General features: G+C 40.9%; 1 protein-coding gene and 1 long non-coding RNA gene across 8 annotated transcripts in view; one reads left to right on the forward strand and one right to left on the reverse strand.

The window, feature by feature from the left end:
* The window catches only part of LOC125384953, a 69,574-nt gene that overhangs the window by 44,383 nt on the left and 8,167 nt on the right, over positions 1–17,024 (reverse strand). The gene's annotated exons all lie outside the window — the stretch shown is intronic.
* LOC100650922 (mitochondrial pyruvate carrier 1-like) lies at positions 10,849–13,716 on the forward strand. Its single transcript, XM_003395185.3, has 3 exons — positions 10,849–11,016; positions 11,474–11,574; positions 11,986–13,716. The coding sequence occupies exons 1-3, from the start codon at positions 10,961–10,963 to the stop codon at positions 12,180–12,182; spliced, it is 354 nt and encodes a 117-aa protein (XP_003395233.2). The 5' UTR covers positions 10,849–10,960; the 3' UTR covers positions 12,183–13,716.

Below are 17,024 nucleotides of genomic sequence, written 5' to 3' on the forward strand. Positions count from 1 at the left end.
TTAGAAGGCACATTAGATTTCATATCCACGCGCGACGATTAAATCTCGTGCAACGTCGAGAACGTGAGCCTCGTCATTGTTCCCCTTCGTGGAATTATTATCACCGGCGCGGCGGTAATATGGTTTTTAGCCAATTCGCGGTCGCATCGGCTCGCTCGTTAAGAAGACGAACCAGAGAACGGCGGACACTCGCATTTCTCCTCGTACGATCGATGGAATCCCGACGTGTTATATGCGTCCATCGTTTCGCTGACGAATGAGGAGATTAACATTCAAATTTGGCGGCCGTGAGAAGAATGATAATTGTTTGTCATAGAATTTTAGCGAATAAAGTAATAACGAATATTCGATATTTGTCGAGGTATTAGCTTGTTGAGATTCAAGGAAAAGCAATTAAAGTTGTAAAGTCAAATCAGAGACAGCGTAATCTTCTATAAACATCAAATACGTAACTCTAAGACTATCTAATCACCGTTTCTACGATAGCAATATATCGCTTTCTTAAGCCTAATCGAACGATTCTACTAGTTTTAAACAACTTATCACTATAAATTTATCGTCAGTTGTTTTATAATTTATACTGCCAAAATGTCCATAATATCTTTTCTATCTTATCTTCTATTTTGCCTATCAATAACATACGAGTTACCACCATTCTTCGAGTTCTCCAATGTTCTGCAACTCATTACCTAACAGAAACCATAAAAGAAATAAAATCGAACCGGCCGATATTCGCGGACGCCTGTAAAGGTAGTTCGATTCGAACGAGCAATTTTTTTGTTTAATTACCGAATAAACGTAGAACGAATTCCATCGATCGCAACGCGCAGTTCGCCGGCGAACGATTGTTCGGCTCGATCGGCGTTCTAACCACGGCTACAAGGAGAACGAGTGAGACGCGGGGCAAGGAAAGAAGGAGAGAGGGGAGAGTAGCAAATTTTTCAGCGCGGGATTTATCTCCTTTCTCATCATTAAATTCACTGTATTTTACGTAACGTGGGAATCGACGGAACAGAGGAACAATGACGCCGTACCAAGTGTTGTACTGGTACAGAATCGATCGGTGAATTATTCATCCGCATGAACGGTTCGTCACCGTGCTCTCCATTAATTACCGATGTTCAACGAGCGAAAGAACTCCGTTTATGTAAGCTGGCAGGAAAAATGCCGGCGATAATAACGAAGTTACGTCGCGCGAAACACGCTAATCTAACTCGTCGATCGCAAACTATTCCTCGATAATGGAGTTTTACACTTGTCATCGTTTCCCTTTTCGTACGTTTATTTATCCTCTCTTCTAATTTAGAATCCTATGAAACTCGTCCATTCGAAGACGAAGCTTCGTATGGGCCTAATTATTGTGAACGTTAAAGGTAACGTTCTCTGATGTCGTATTATACATACGTTGTTGAAGTAAGAAATTTCATTTCCAAGAATTTTATAACAGATCTTCCACTGTGAAAAGCAATAGTATGAAATCGAAAAATGCCTACCTATGTGAATCTCTTGCACAAGTGAACTAATATTATAGGGAGAATGTTACAAATCGTAATAAATTTTCTTACGTGATGGTAACAGGTTTACGAGCCGATTGATTGTTGTGCAATAGAACTCTGCAACTAAGTAGTATGTCAGTCACCAATTCATTAAAATTATTGGTCAAGCCTCGTTTATTAGTCGAATTACTCGAATTCAAGAGACTTTTACAATTTTTTTTTTTTCACGAAGGAACCTAAAAACGGAGCATGTATCTCGCGTAATGAAAAATGGAAGATTCAGAAACAAAATCCAATCGATTCTACACTGTCCAACCACCATGATCCAATAAAAATAAATTAACAGCAACGAAAACGTAACACTCGAGGACGATGGAGAGAATCATCTCAAGGCGTGCCAAGAATCCAAAGCGTACTCATTAAGGATCGATCCAAGGCCGGGATTTCTCGATCGCATTTGCGTCGTGATTATCGAGCGCGAGGCGTACGTGAAATTCTCGACAGCTATTAAAATCTGTCTCGATCCAGCTTGCGTCGATCGTCGTGCGACCAGGACGAACGGGACGTCGACAGCCTCGAGAAGAAACTGAAAGTTCGCGATCCGATTTCTTCCCCACGGATTCCACTCCGGATCGATCGTTTTCTTTGCTCCGCCTCGACCGTAACCTATGAATATTCATGCTGTACGCGACTTATGCAGAACATCCGCTCGTCAACGATGGCTAGAAGTGGTGCAGAGGAGAAAGATGAAAGGCAAGGAGGAGCTCTCCTCTTATTCCGTTGATCGCGGTAGTTTCTTGTTCGACGATCGATTCCCCGTATTCCCCACCGCTCCTCGCGCGACAGCTACCAGCACACGTTCCTACGGGGCCTTTAATTAACAAGGAATCAATCAATGGCGGTCTTCATGGAATTCCGAAGAAAATCGAGCCAACGAGCCGGAGACGAACCCCCAGAACGGTAGACGAGATCCGCTCGTGGGAGGAAGAGTTCGGCTGATTTTCGGTGACTTTCGTGGAATGAAAATTTTTAACGCGATGGAACAAAGTAACGTCCCTGAGTAAATTGTACGAAGTTCGATTTTTTTTTTCTTACTACAGTATTACTATCCTTTGGTAGAGAAATAATTTTCAATTGTAATTCGTTTGCAAGAACAACACTGGTATGTTAAATTAATCAACTAGCAAACTTAAAGATACGCGAGTATCAAACATTTATGGTAATAAAATTTGAGAATATTGATAACAGCATCTACTATACGAGAAATACAACTTTTTGTTATAGCGAAGTTAAATACAAATGCAAAGAAACGAGAGATACATTATGTATGATGCATAATTAGAGTCGAGCTAACCAAGGTAGCAAACTACGAAAAAGTCAAGTCAATGAGAGAAGGAATGGGCGTCTTTCCAAAAATTCGCAATATATAGTGTAATAAACTACCAATATCTATCTACGGTTAGTATGTAAAGCGATAAACATAAATACACAAGGACCTCGATTTAAAAGTACAATTCCTCTTTCGCAAGAAGATGCACAAAGAAACAGGTCATCAATCCTCGAAATTAACGAATCGAGCTGATTTTACCGGACAAAGAGACACAAACAGGTAGACGCGAGATCAGATTCGTTTGCCATCGAGTCGATCGGCTCGACCCGAATTTCGCAGACCGAGCTGGAACCAATAAAAATGCCCGACATTCCCCAGGACTTTCTCTGCGCTTTTCCATCCCCGTAACCAAGCGGTGCGTTACAGGCCAAGCTGTCCTCATCCGAAAAGCAGCGACGGAGTATCCTCCGCTTGTACTTCCTTCGAAGCCCATCAAAGACTAACTAAATATTTGTCGAGGTCCTCGTCGACCCTCCGACGAAAGGGATGGCGATGTCCCTTGCCTTAAACGCAACCGCGTGCACCCTCCAGCTGAAAAAAAGAAGGGGATTTCGTTGCTCGAAGGATCTTTTGTATCAAATCAAGGCTATCGCGAGCAGAGATCGGCTGATGACGGTCCATCGTGGATTCTTTAATTTCTGTGATTGCACGGGACTTGAGAAATCGCCGTGGAAAAGAGATTCCTTGTTTCCCGTAAGTTTCCTTCTTGGCTTCGTTAGATTCAGACAGATTGTCAGAATACGATAGTCAAACATGTTAGTTCTTCGAAGAATTATACGATGAAGTACCTTTCGTTCTCCTTTTGGCGAAGGTACATCTTGCTTCGAAAATACAAAATTCTATCTTATAATTTCAGAGAAGGAAATTCACGAACTGACAGGATTCAAAGATGTGGAATTGTTCTAAGACTTGTTAGTTTCTAGAGTGATTCGTATTTGAATTTGCAGAGAATGTAAACGGGAACCAATCTCTCGCATGATTGCGGTAAAGCAGGCTTCGGTTTCTTGTTTCATCGAAAGGAATCGATCTTATCATGGTGAAATATAATCAACGTTTTAGCGTAATCGTCGAAATAGGATCGTTCAGTCTCGTTTTACCAGTTCAAGAATCCTCATTATCCTTATGGCATAGAGACACAAAGGCGAACAGAGGAAGAAGAGGAGGGAGAAAAGTGGGTGGCGATGTTCCACGGTGAGCTGAAGAAATTCCGGAGTCAAATTACCCTCTTTTCCACTCAATGCTGCCCTTTCGCCCTGACAATATTGGATTCTCAAACAGTGACATTTTGGACAAAAGTGGCCGGACAGAATTCACCATGAAACTCCCCGTTCCAAAGTTTCGTATAATCCTGCCAAATTGGCCACCTTACTGTCTTAATCATTTTGATCTCTATCTTTCTCGATTTATCGAGATCGATTTGTCAAAGACAGTTTATGTTATTCGAAATTGTTTAATGATCGTTTTTAATATCGTTAGAATGAACAATTAAAAATTTATAGCGTTTAATTCACAGTGTTAAAAATTTATACAATAGATATCTGGATTACGAAGATAATACATATTATTCTAGATTGATTAACCATATTTTTCTATCGCAATATGATTATTAAAACTTTTCCATGTTTACTATCATCGATAATTTATTTCACAGATATGGATTCCAAAGATAATATATAGGTACTATTTTCCTTATCGCAACACAATTATTAAAAATTTTCAGTGTTTACCATTATCGATAATTTATTTCACGGATATCTTTTCCTAAGAGATAAAGGGATTCATCAAGATTCACTGCGGATAGTTAAGCATCGAAGCACACGATATGAAAACGGAAAGCAACGCGAGTCTATTCGCGATACGCTTTCGTCCAATATTCATCCGCGCGGACGTAAAAGTCAGACGTAATCCTGTAAAAATACAAGGTTTTACCTCAGAAGGTATATCAGTCCTGCTGTTTCCACCATTGATGGCCCCGCCGGCGTACAATAACATTCCTCTCCTTCCGCTTTTGTATTTTGTGAGTCAATTCGAAACATGAATCGTATAATAATTCAACAAAGCTAAGGAAAACAACCTAGACCACCCCTTAAACCGGACTCCATAGTTATTGAAGCGGAGCTTAATAGAAAATAATAATTTCCAATGATCCGATCCCTCGAAAATGCAATCAATACTCAACTATCGTTATATTACATATTTTGTAAGAAACGTGAAAATTAAGTTAGTTTTCTGTGTTTTCAGTATATTCGTGTGTATAATTATATATTTCAAATGTATGAAATATTTTTTTAGCATTTCTGAAGTTAAATGAGAGATCGACTTGAGAAATTATTTATGAATATTTCAATAGTCATCTTCGAATTAGGAAAATACATGCTTCACTCTGGTGCAATTTATGCGTAGAATTATATTTTGTGAGAGTGGAATAATATATGTACACGGACCATGGTAGAAACGGTGACTGCTTGCAATTCCGATGAGAAAACTGAGTGCTAGGTGAAGCTCACTCACATCCCGACGGATTTCTGTCTTCTCACCTCTCATACATATTGTGATTACTTCTAAAGGAGGATGAAGGAGGAAGATGGAAAGCGGGCTGGTCGATGGGAAAAGAAACCATGACTTTCCTCTCTATACTCGATGTTAATAAATATCGAGGATGATAAACAAAAAGCATGAAACAAACGCTCGTATGAATTTGCAGAAAATGTTTGAAAAATTTCAACCCGCTGATTTGCATAATCGTTCGCGTATCGTCATAACTAAAATTATCATTCCTCCAGGTCTTTTATGCATATATTTAAAATTATATTTTAGGAATTTCAAGATCATTTTCGTCTGCAAACACTTTCGGATATATCCTACTTCGATTATCTCTTACACGATTTTAGTAAAATAAATCCGTTTCGAATTTTCGCGCCGATAAACGAGAGGGGAAGTTCAAAATGTAATTTAAAAAGTTTCGAAAGATCGGTGTAACGAAATGTAAAAGAAACAGTCCAACAACTTGGAATGAATGGGCGAGTCAATTTGGAATCGGATTAAAGCCAATTTTTGAAAAGCGACCAGTGATCGATCGGTGACGGTAACGAATCGCCCCATGCGAACCAAGAAACGATCTTATCGACACTTCTATTTCCGTTTCGTTCCTCGATCGCCTCCTCTATTCGCGTGCGTGCCCTTTCGACGTGCCATCGCGAGAGTTTCACCGGAACCCTCGTCGCGACGGCGTCTGACCGATGCTAAATAGCAGAAACATAATTTCGTGAGTGCAGAGGAATTGCTTTATCGCGTGGAATAATGGCCCCGTATTCACGGCCGGCCCTCTCATAACTCTCCTTCTTTCCATTGCACTTTTCGGAGATTACACGTGCCGTCGATTCAACCGAGATCGAATCACGTGCTCTCGTTTTGCATCGCTGAATTTTTTTCAATGAGAAAATTACGTTCACGTTGCATTCATGCATCAAATTAGAGATTTCTGATTGAAAGGTGTGAATGACGATGATGGATTAACGATACGGAGAAGTTCAGGCAAAAGATACTGACAAAATTTATAATTTCGAATATTTGTATATTATTTTATTACTTGTGGAGGTAGGCTTTGATAAAAAGTTGCGTATACTTGCAAACATTGAAACTTTGAAAAACTTTAAAATTTGTAACAATATCGTCTAGATGTACACTTGATTCGCTTCGAGCAAGATAGGAACAAAAGTACATCCGTGAAAAATTATAAAACTAAATTTTCCTGACTGTAAGCGATATTGATATACGAGTCCGACTAGTGCCAAGAAACGCTTGTAATAACGTCAACTCTCTTTACAGTCGACTTAAAATATCGAGACGAACATCTCCCTTTTCTCCCTTCAAGGGGAGAAATTAATGTCCGCCCTCTGAAAAGACACCTTTCGTGGAAACCTTTCTATTGCTCGTACACGAAGTACCGTATTGTTTGCGTACGATCCATCGGTAGTTCATTAATTAACGCGCTAATTATCCTGGATCAGGGCAATTAGGTACAATTATGTACCGCGCAACGCGGGAATATTTTATCAGGGTAATTACGGCTCGTAATAAAGTCTCATCGAGCGGACACCAATCAGCGAAACGATCTGAACCGCGGCTGGATCGGCTCGGTTGGACTGCAGAACAGGTAATTAAAAGCATTGTCAGAGTACAAAAGGAGGGAGAAGTTGGGTTACAATCGATGTAGAGAGGAGACGAAAAGGACAAGAAGCGGCGAGCACCCGCGCGCAAGAGGAGACACGATGGACGCTCCCGGTTTCTGTGGCGGCCAGTCCGATTCGTAATTACAAAGTACGATCTAAATCAATCTTGATTACATACGATGAGACGCTGCGTCCTCAATTTACGTAATTCCAAAAGGCCGCAAAGAAACAGAGAGAGAAACTGTATGTTATTTTAGGACGATTAAAAATAATCGTTCAATAATTATAAACGGAATAAAAGCCGTAGAAATCGTGATATAACCACGATGAAAATTCTATTCTACGGCTGGTTCGTCATTTGTATTGGATGAAACGGTTTGTTATGTTATGTCTACTCATTTATTAAGCTTTAGACTAGGAATTTTTACACAATTTCGCCCCTTTTCGTTTTCTTCTTGTGCTATTTAGAAAACTCTTTTCTAATAAGCTGCTTTTATTTTTTAACGACTTTAAACCTCGTCAAAGTATTATAATACCTATTTTAAGGATAGATGACCAATTAACCGTAAGATACGAATATTAAATAATTATACAATTGCTTATAGGCAATTAACACTTGGCACTCTATTTACGATTCAAACAATCTGTTACGGTGAAACTTTCGAAAATCGAACGTTATGTTGCAAAAAGAAAAGGATTGTAAATATCTACAAATGTTGTTCTTTATCGTTTACTCTTCGTATTCTTTTCTGAATATTCTCAAACGCATTCTATGCATTTCTGCGTATTTACGATTCAGCTAAATTGCATAAAAATCCGCGACTTACGCGTTACACAGCCAATTGAGGCGAATTATCCCAATCGAAAAGCTGCAAAAAGCGCGAACAAGTCTTCATATCCCGGCAATTATCCAAGCATCTTCTTTCCCATCTAAAATTCCGGGGCCACGATTGATCTCGTCTCGCGAGGGCGAGCGTCGTCGCGTCGATTGAATTGAACCGAAACGGGCAATTAAAACTCCACCGGTGGAATCCGCTCTGGATTCCGCGCGGGAAAAGACAGAAGGGCCAAAGAAGTTGACGTGCGACGAAACGAAGGGAAAGAGGTGAGACAGGAGCTTCCGCGCCGTGACACGCGCGGATCCGTGGGCCTCAACATGGATGCCTGTACTCGTTCGGCGGCGCATCAAGACGAGACTATCCTCTCCGAGGGAAACAATTACTCCGTGAACGAGTGCATAAATAAGGAGGAAGAGAAACGGTCGAGCGGTACAGGCCACAATGCCTCCGCCGGGTGCTGACTGATTTGCATCGGTCGCACGATGAGATGCGAAGCGGAGAGGACTGCGGTCGGTGATCTTTCGTGAACAGAGATCAAAGTGGAAACGCTGGAACACGTCGAAGAACGTGTTTGTGTATCGATTTTTCCGATATTTAAAAATTCGAAGGTTTTTCAATCCGATTATTCGATTATTATAATAGGATTATATTTTCGATTATATTTTTTAATTAATAATTTGATGAAATTACGTTACGTGTTAGTTTGATGGAGGATTATAATTTATTAACCTAATATCTGCAAAGTAATCTGAAGATGGATGAAATACGAAAAATTATTCTGGAGATTGTAATCTTCTTACATTCGAAGGTTTGATCAAAAAATTATTTGCATACAGATGCTTGCATATGTGTATTAATATGTGAAATTTACGAGATTTGAAGGTATGTTTTCTGCAGCATTTGGTGCGAGAGAATTTAATTTATTGTCCAAATGTTTCTGGTAGATGATTTAGGTTTCACTCGACTGAGATTTACAAGTATGGAAGATGAAGAAGTATGAAAGATTAGAAATCGTTATTTATCAACTAAGCGTTAAACATATCGTGGCATATACAACCGACATTTACGTTTGATGAAAGAACAATTTGAATTGAAGTAACAGCAGAGACGTAGAATTTAAAAGATACTCTATTCCGAAGTAAATATTACGTTATATCGAAGTTGTTCTTCTATATTCTTTCGGTTACAATAAGTATTGCCGAGGGTTGGCTGAGTTTATTCGAAGTCGCACACCGCGACTTTTTATCCGCGAAAGGGAGAGGAAACGTGTGTCAAGGGGTGACTGTGGCTGTCGGCGAGTATTCTGGAGAAAAGGAGGACTGAGGGGAGGTTGGCAAATACGTTGGACGCATTCAGATCAGTCTCCGAAGGAGAACGAAGGGAGGTACAGAAAAGCTTTTCGGGACGCGTCAGCAAGAAACATCAAAGTCCGTGCCATTTCCTCCGTCCGAATACAAATGAAATACTGTACGTACCGACGCGGCACGGCGATTGTATCGTTTTCTCGTCGATACCAAGCAATTTGCGCGAGATACGCTCATCGTGATAAATAAAAAAGGAAAAGCAGCCTTTCTAAATGCACGTAAAGAATATACAAAAATTATATAATATGAAAGTTAGGCATTTCTCTCTCAAGAGAGTATAATTCTACATAAGAAAAGAAATATTAAAGTATTAAAAATTTTCGTAATAATATTGAAAATATAATTCCTTAATATATCAAAAAATAAACCACGAATAACGAATATCGTGTTTCGTGATTAAAATCAGACGATAGATCGAAGCGTAGGATGGTAGATAAAATAAATATCGAGGCGTCACGTGAAGGGAGAGGCGCATGTAAACGATGCGACCGTGGAATCGCGAAATACACCGGCCATAATACGCGAGACGGAAAATAGCGGCAATACTCTTGAGTGGCTGGGATGGTGGCCTGGGGGACTTACGGGGATAAGGATTTGCTCCAAGGGGAAATACCCGTGCGAGTGGCACATGCGGGAATGCATATGCAGTAGGGAACAGTGAGCGCAGGTGCGTCTATTTTTGGCGCTTTCGGGGCATTTCCCATAAAAGCCAAATTTTTCTTACTATTTCCAAAAGAAACCTCGTAGATCACGCCTCCAAAACGATTCTCTATCTTCATCGAGTCTTACAAAATAGAATTGTCAAAGTTACACATTCGTATCAACCGCTTAAACGATAAAATTCGACTCGAGGATAAATTTCTGACGACCTCCTGATAAGAAATTCTTGAAATCGAGCGACACTTAATCAGAATAAAATTATTGTTTTATTCTGTATGATTGTTTATTATTAAAAATTCTTAAATCTTGTAAAATATACTTTTTAATACGAATCACAGAGATTCTTCTTCTTGGCGTCTCCGTGGACTAAGGAACCAGAATGGCTATGACACACCACTGGAACTCGAGAAACGTATAGTCCGCCCCCTTCCCAGATCAATAATACCATCCCCATGTTCAGCGCATGTGCGCCGAAATATCTCCCCGTAAGCGTACTGGTTTCCACCCCCAGATGAACTAGGTACGCTCCGAACGCCTTGCACCCCTCCATGCAACATTCATAGCGCCATCAATATTATACGCGCGAAATAATAACCTGTGCATTTATTATGAGAGGGGTGGATGTCGTGGCTCAAGAGTTTCGTGAAAAAAAAATAGAAGAGAGGAACACCCGACGAGGGATGGTAAATTATGCGTGTAAACTGTTATGCAAATCAATTGGTCGAGGGTGAGAGATCGGTGAAAGTGATGGATGGATCGGTTTTCAAGAGAGAATCTTGAAATGCAATGTTGACGCGGAATTAATTGTTTCGTAGCTTCTATCGACTGATTACAGCGATTGATCGATTCGATTTCTCCTCGCTTTCACGCCTTTTCAACGGAACGAAGTATGCAATGCAAATTTTGAACCCATCGTTCGATCAAAAAGCAATGATCGATCCCTTTCGACGCGTTTATGTCACGTTGTTAAGATCGAAGGTTACATTTTTTCGAAAGGTCTTCGCTAAGTTCGAGATACTTTCACACTAGCATCCCAAAAATGGGAAAACAATCGAAAGGGTTGCTCAGCAAGCAGACGAGGAGTTATTTCATGAGGTAATCGTCGTGATCGAGCCGCTCTCAACGAGCGCAAGAGGAACTTAATCCCACGATATCGTCATGCGAATACGATGTTTGCATTGGCGTCGAAAGAGATAACGGAGGAGACAAAAATGTAGGACAAAGAGAACGATAGAAGAACTAGTCTCGTAAAATCTTTATTACCGTCAGGCATCCCCCTGAAAAAATCGTTCCGGTCGCGCTTATGTAATCTTGGATCCTCGAATTTCCTCATACATATCCCATTTTCTTTATATTTTCCCACTCTTCTCCTTTTCGTTTTACGATCAACGAGGATAAGAAAACGACATATTATATCGTTTTCACCATTCTCCTGATACAGTTAGCCACGCACAGCTCCTCGCCGCTGTTTATATCACGAAACGAAATAATTTATGGAAGATAAACTACTACTGGTTATTTTCGCATATGTCTTTCTTTTCATGTCTTCAAGCACACACTTCTGGGGACCGGTGTTCAACTGGATGATACCCATAGCGGCCATATCCGACACGCAAAAGCATCCGAGAATCATTAGCGGCAAAATGACTTTGGGTGAGTCCGCCGCGGCCGCGCTTCGTCGTTGGACCTTTCGGGGAATTCGAATTTCGCCGCTCATAATAATCACGTATCGCGAAGACCACGACCACGACCAAGACGGTGGACTGGGAACGGGGACAACGCGGGGGCGAGGGGCGTCGAGGGCCAGAGAAACGGCTCCATAAAATAATTGCCGCTCGAACGCAGCGAATCACCGTTTATTTCTTAATGAGCCTCCATGGAACACGTGGTTTGGACGGAGACTACCATTGAGCATGGAAGATCGTGCTGAAAGACGTGAAAATTTAGTCATCTTTTCCACGAAAAGTTCATGGGACATTTTCAAAACGATCCTTCTCTTCCCTTTTTTTTCTCTTTCTCGTGTTCGTCCTTCATTCGTTTTTAACTCGTCCGATTGATTTTTAGCGTTGGCTCTGTACTCTATAATGTTCATGAGGTTCGCCCTGAAAGTGCAGCCACGGAATATGTTGCTGTTTGCGTGCCACTTCGTCAATTCCTGCGCGCAGCTTACACAGGCTTACAGATTTCTCGACTACCATTATATCTCGCAACAAGAACACAATGACGAAGACACACCTGTCTCTCAGGATGAAAAGAAGTGACTTCGTATATGTTGATCTCAGCGATGATATAGCTATAGTTATTCGGTATAATAATGTAGATGTTTAGTATCGATTGTGCGAAAAATTTTATAATAAAATCTGCAATCTTTAAACAACATTTCCTCGATTAAAATTTTATGGTAAAATCTAAATATGCAAATTTTCTCTTGTTCAGTAAAGAAGTGAGCTAAATATCTCTTTTATTCTCAAAGATTGATTTGTCGTTTTTCTATTTATGCACTTCTTTTACGTCAATTGTAAATTTTTCTAATCTGCCACATATTGTCAAAAAAGGGGCGATATCATCTCGCTAAACTACTTAAGTAGCTGAAAATTATATTGTATAAGCAGTAAAAAGTTTCAGGATTCCATGAAAATGTAAAGAACATTCACCGTGAAATCAGCCTATTCACTCGACAGTTTCCCCATCTTTTTTTTTTTTCTTTCTCCTTTTCCCCATAGTGAGTCGAAAAAGGCACTAGTTTATTCGTGGTGGCCCCAATTCGATGGACGAATGTATAAGGAGAGCAATAATTTCCTAGGGGTCGGTTCTGTCTTTCTCGTTTCTTTTCCCGCGCCTCGGACGAAGGCCATTCGATCGAGCTTGGGGTCATTTTATGGGATCTGGCACGGATCAGAGGCACGAATCTATTCCGGTTTTTCCGAATGCTAAGCCACGCTGCGCCTCCGTCCCATTTCTGCTCTTTGCATTCGTTTGGCCTGAACGAAGGAACACGAGGGCGGATTCGTGTCCCTGAATAAATATATATGGACTGATTAGCCCTGCTTGGCTTCGATCATGCGTTCCTCCTACTTATCCGTTTCCTTTGCATCAAGAAAGATCGGTGACGTCATCGATCGTCAGTGGTTTTGTATCATCTCTGAATATCAAAAGAAATTGTACGATTTTAACATTCTATAGACAATACGCATTAGAGACAATTGTCATTTTTATCAGCTGGCAAAAGTCATTTTTATCAGCACAACATTCACTCTCTGAATAATATAACGAGGGCTTGTCTTCGAAGGTTTTGTATATTTTTTTGCATATTTGAATTGTCCATAAATGCATAAATATGCACAGTCTACTAATCGTCGAATTCCACGAACAATAAAATCAACCAATTTGCTTCCATTTTCGTGTTTTGTAAGGCAATCACATCCATTAGTAATTTCATTCGATTGCTGGAATTATTTACTTTTATTTCAACCATGAGATCCAACACCACGTTCATCCGCTTTTCACGGGAAGATCGCGGCCAATTTTCACGAACGTACAAAACGGGGAGAAAGAAGATCGCAGAGGCGAGACAAAGTCCACGGGATGAGTCCTTCGGGACTGATTTCACAAACAAATGCCGACGATTGAATGCTGGCATGTCGCAAGATGGATCGCTCTCTTTGAATCACAGATTACCCGCCGCCTTCCTTCCACCTCGTCCTGCGGTCCTCCTCCTTCCGCTGCGCGGCCGCCGTTTCCAACTGCCCTCTTCCTCCAGACGGCTCGTCCTTCCTTTTCTTGCTCCACCTCTCTTTCGAGGCGCCTCTCCACCTCCGCTCGCAGACGCGAACCGAAAGCAAGAGAGAAAGAGAAAGGCCCATTCGAACTGGCAGCACCGGCAATTTGCCACATGCCTACGTTCGCTGCCTCTCCTTTCTCCTCTGGAGAGGAGACTGCGTCAACGACAGTCGAATCCGCCGCGAAACTCACCGACCTATCGATCGGACGCGATCTCGATGACCGGTGACGTTCAGGCATTAATCAGGTGCACGGGATTCTTACGATCCGGACGCTCCAAGAATTACATATTCATTGTAAATATTCGAATAATTATTTTCGACGATTGATTAGATTTTAAGATTTTAGGAAAATTGATATTTTGTGGCATAATCTTTTATTCTGCTGTCCAGTCTATCGATTGTTCGGTATTTTTCGTATGCGAACGCTGAGTCAATCATTTTTAGCCCCTTTTATAAGATTAAACGTATTTCTTCTTGGATCATTTTTATGCAAACTTGGACATAATTCTTAGACATATTTATCAATATCTCTACTCGAAGAAACAAATGATTCCTTTCGTAGAACATCAAAGGCGAAACTTTTCTTCGGCTGGTTAATTATACGGTACTGGGTGTTTCGATTCTCGTATCAGAAATCATAACATGCTTCAAACATTCAGAAAATACAGATTCGATAAGCGAAAGACTAAGTCAAAGATTGCAAGCATACGTGTGATTCCAATAGGGTGAATCGAGGTGAACAATAAAAGTTAAAGGAGCCTCCCGAGGAGACGTGGAGGAAACAGGGGTGGAAAAACCGGGTGGCCAGCAGGAGGAAAAGTGAAATGAACTGTAAAGCGGAATGCACAGACTGTAAAGCTCACCGCTGCGGAAATCCATGGGCCTGGGAGAAAGAAGAACAAAAAACTGAAAGAAGGAAACGCAATGGGGGTAGTGGGTACAGCCTCTAGGTCCCGACGACTTTTCGTCGGCCGATGATCTTTAAATTAAGTGCACCGGCTTATGACGCCCGTGTAAAGTCTTCCGGGGTGGATTTTCGCGAGTGGGAGCACAGAAAAAAAGACTCTTGAAACGCGTGGCGAATGCGGCCTGACGGGCAACCCCCTCGGCGAAATGAATCAAACGCACCCTCGCTATGCAGCACATTCATTAGACCGACACGCCTGGCACGGGCCATTTGGGATGCTGACTATTCCCGCAGAAAGAGAAAAATAAGGATACTTTTCGTGGATAAAGGAGAAAAGAAAGAAATCGAAACAAACGTCGCGATTACGAATGAAACGAAACAACCCTCGAAGGTAAACACAAATTTACAATATTAAAGAAAGGTGTACATATGATCGCGATTTTATATTATAAATATATATTATAAAACAAAAAAAAGTCACACGTAGTTTTTGCAAGAACAGATGGACCAACAAATTTTATTTCCTATATAGCTCTTTATTTTACTTTTCTTTTTTCTTCTTTTCCGATGGATTACTTTGTTTGCAATCTGCAGTGTAAGAGATACAGCGAGAACAGAGTACCACTGTTGAAAAAGTAATGGCTGGTGATAGCCATGTAGGGGAAGAGGAATATTCCTGGTGGATTCATAAAAAAAAAGTGCTCGAGTCACCCCTGAAAAATAACAGGAAACCGGGGCGCAAGCTCTCGCCATACGGCCGTGAAAGCGTTCGGCGTTAAAAAATCATGAGGGTGTCGTTTTCCTCGTCCGTGGTTTCTCTCCTACCTCTAGCCCACCGGCTTTAAGTCGTCTCGAATACGATATATTTTCAAGTCCTCCATGGCGATCGTGCCTCGTGAAAGTTCAGTCTGGAAATTCCGTCCTCAAATTCAGAAACTAAATTATCCGTAACCACAACGAGTAACTTTGAGTTTGAAAATATTCGTTGACCGAAAGAGAAAAGAAAAAAAGAACGCGAAGGTCCGCGCATGAAAGTGCAAAAGGTTAAGGGATTCCGGCTGACCAGGGAAGTTCGTCGCGATGTTTTCGTTCAGGGGTGAGAGGGGGGTGCGGCATCGTAGATGGCAACATAATCCTTGATAGAGGGCCATGACACATGGGAACATGGGGGACATCTTATCTTCATATTACACACGTGTGACGGTTCTCAACTTACGATTTCCACGTATTAAATGTTCATCCAAATATATTCCTTCATAAAAATGGAACAGTTTTCTAAAAAACAAAAAGTCTACATATACCTGTTTAGATGTCAAGTATATTCCCTAATCAAATGATCGAATTATATTTTATGAAACGTTATCTACCTTGCAAATGTAGAAAGTACCAAGTTCTTTCAAACGTAGGTAATATTAGAAGATGAGAATTAAAACTTCCGACACGGTTTCGTCTTATGAGTCCTTTTTGCAGAAAATTGTTCGATTACACTAGTATGACGACAGAAAAATTCTCGCAAACGAAAAGCTAGAACAGTAAGTAAGTTTCTACAGGAAGTTCAAAGTGTATAGGACCTCGCTTTAATCCTGGAACGAAACTTCCAACGTCCACGATGAATCGGTGATTCCTTCCGCGATGAAGGACTCACAGCCGGATTTTCGCGAAATCGATATTCTATCGCTGTAAAAGTGCACATTGGTGAGTAAACAAGTTCCTCGAAAGCGGTGGATCCGCGTGGTGAATCGCATGGATCACGCGTGCACGACCGGAAGAATCGACATGCGCACCCACACGTAGACATGGGTGCTCAAGTTCGGGACGATTTCAGTGACCGGAGAATGGTTTATGAGCCGTAACCTTCCTGTCCAACCTTCCTCTTCCTTCTACCTAACTGAAGAAGCGCCCTTGCACCAAGTAACGCGACTCCATCTCTCTGTAAACTCGATGCAATATATTAGGGGTAGATTTCGCGAGAAGAAAGTATCGACGCGTGTATCCTGGACACGAGACCTCGACGAATTTTCAGATTTGCTTCTTGATAGTAACGTTACAAAGATGACTCCATTAGCGACATGGTGATGATCAAAAGTAGTAAATCGAAAACTTGAAATGAATAGAGAAGGCGAATGGGAAAATTATCGTTCAAAATTTACTTCGGAATTTACGACTATTTCACAGGCACGATCCTAACTTATGGAAACGAGTCATTTTCTTCGAGAAATTGGGAAACGCTAATAATATATCTGACAATGAGCGATAAAAAGTGAAACTGTTTCAGTTTGTCTTCCGAGGAATGTTTTAACATCTTTCGTTCTGAATTTATAAACGTGAATAAGAAGAAATTTGTTGGACGAAAGGGAAAAGATCACCATGCAAAAAACGCGTGAAATTTCACAGTGAAACGACTCGTGATAAAA

The sequence above is a fragment of the Bombus terrestris genome, chromosome 4, assembly GCF_910591885.1.
Source record: "Bombus terrestris chromosome 4, iyBomTerr1.2, whole genome shotgun sequence".
Taxonomy (NCBI): Eukaryota; Metazoa; Arthropoda; class Insecta; order Hymenoptera; family Apidae; genus Bombus; species Bombus terrestris.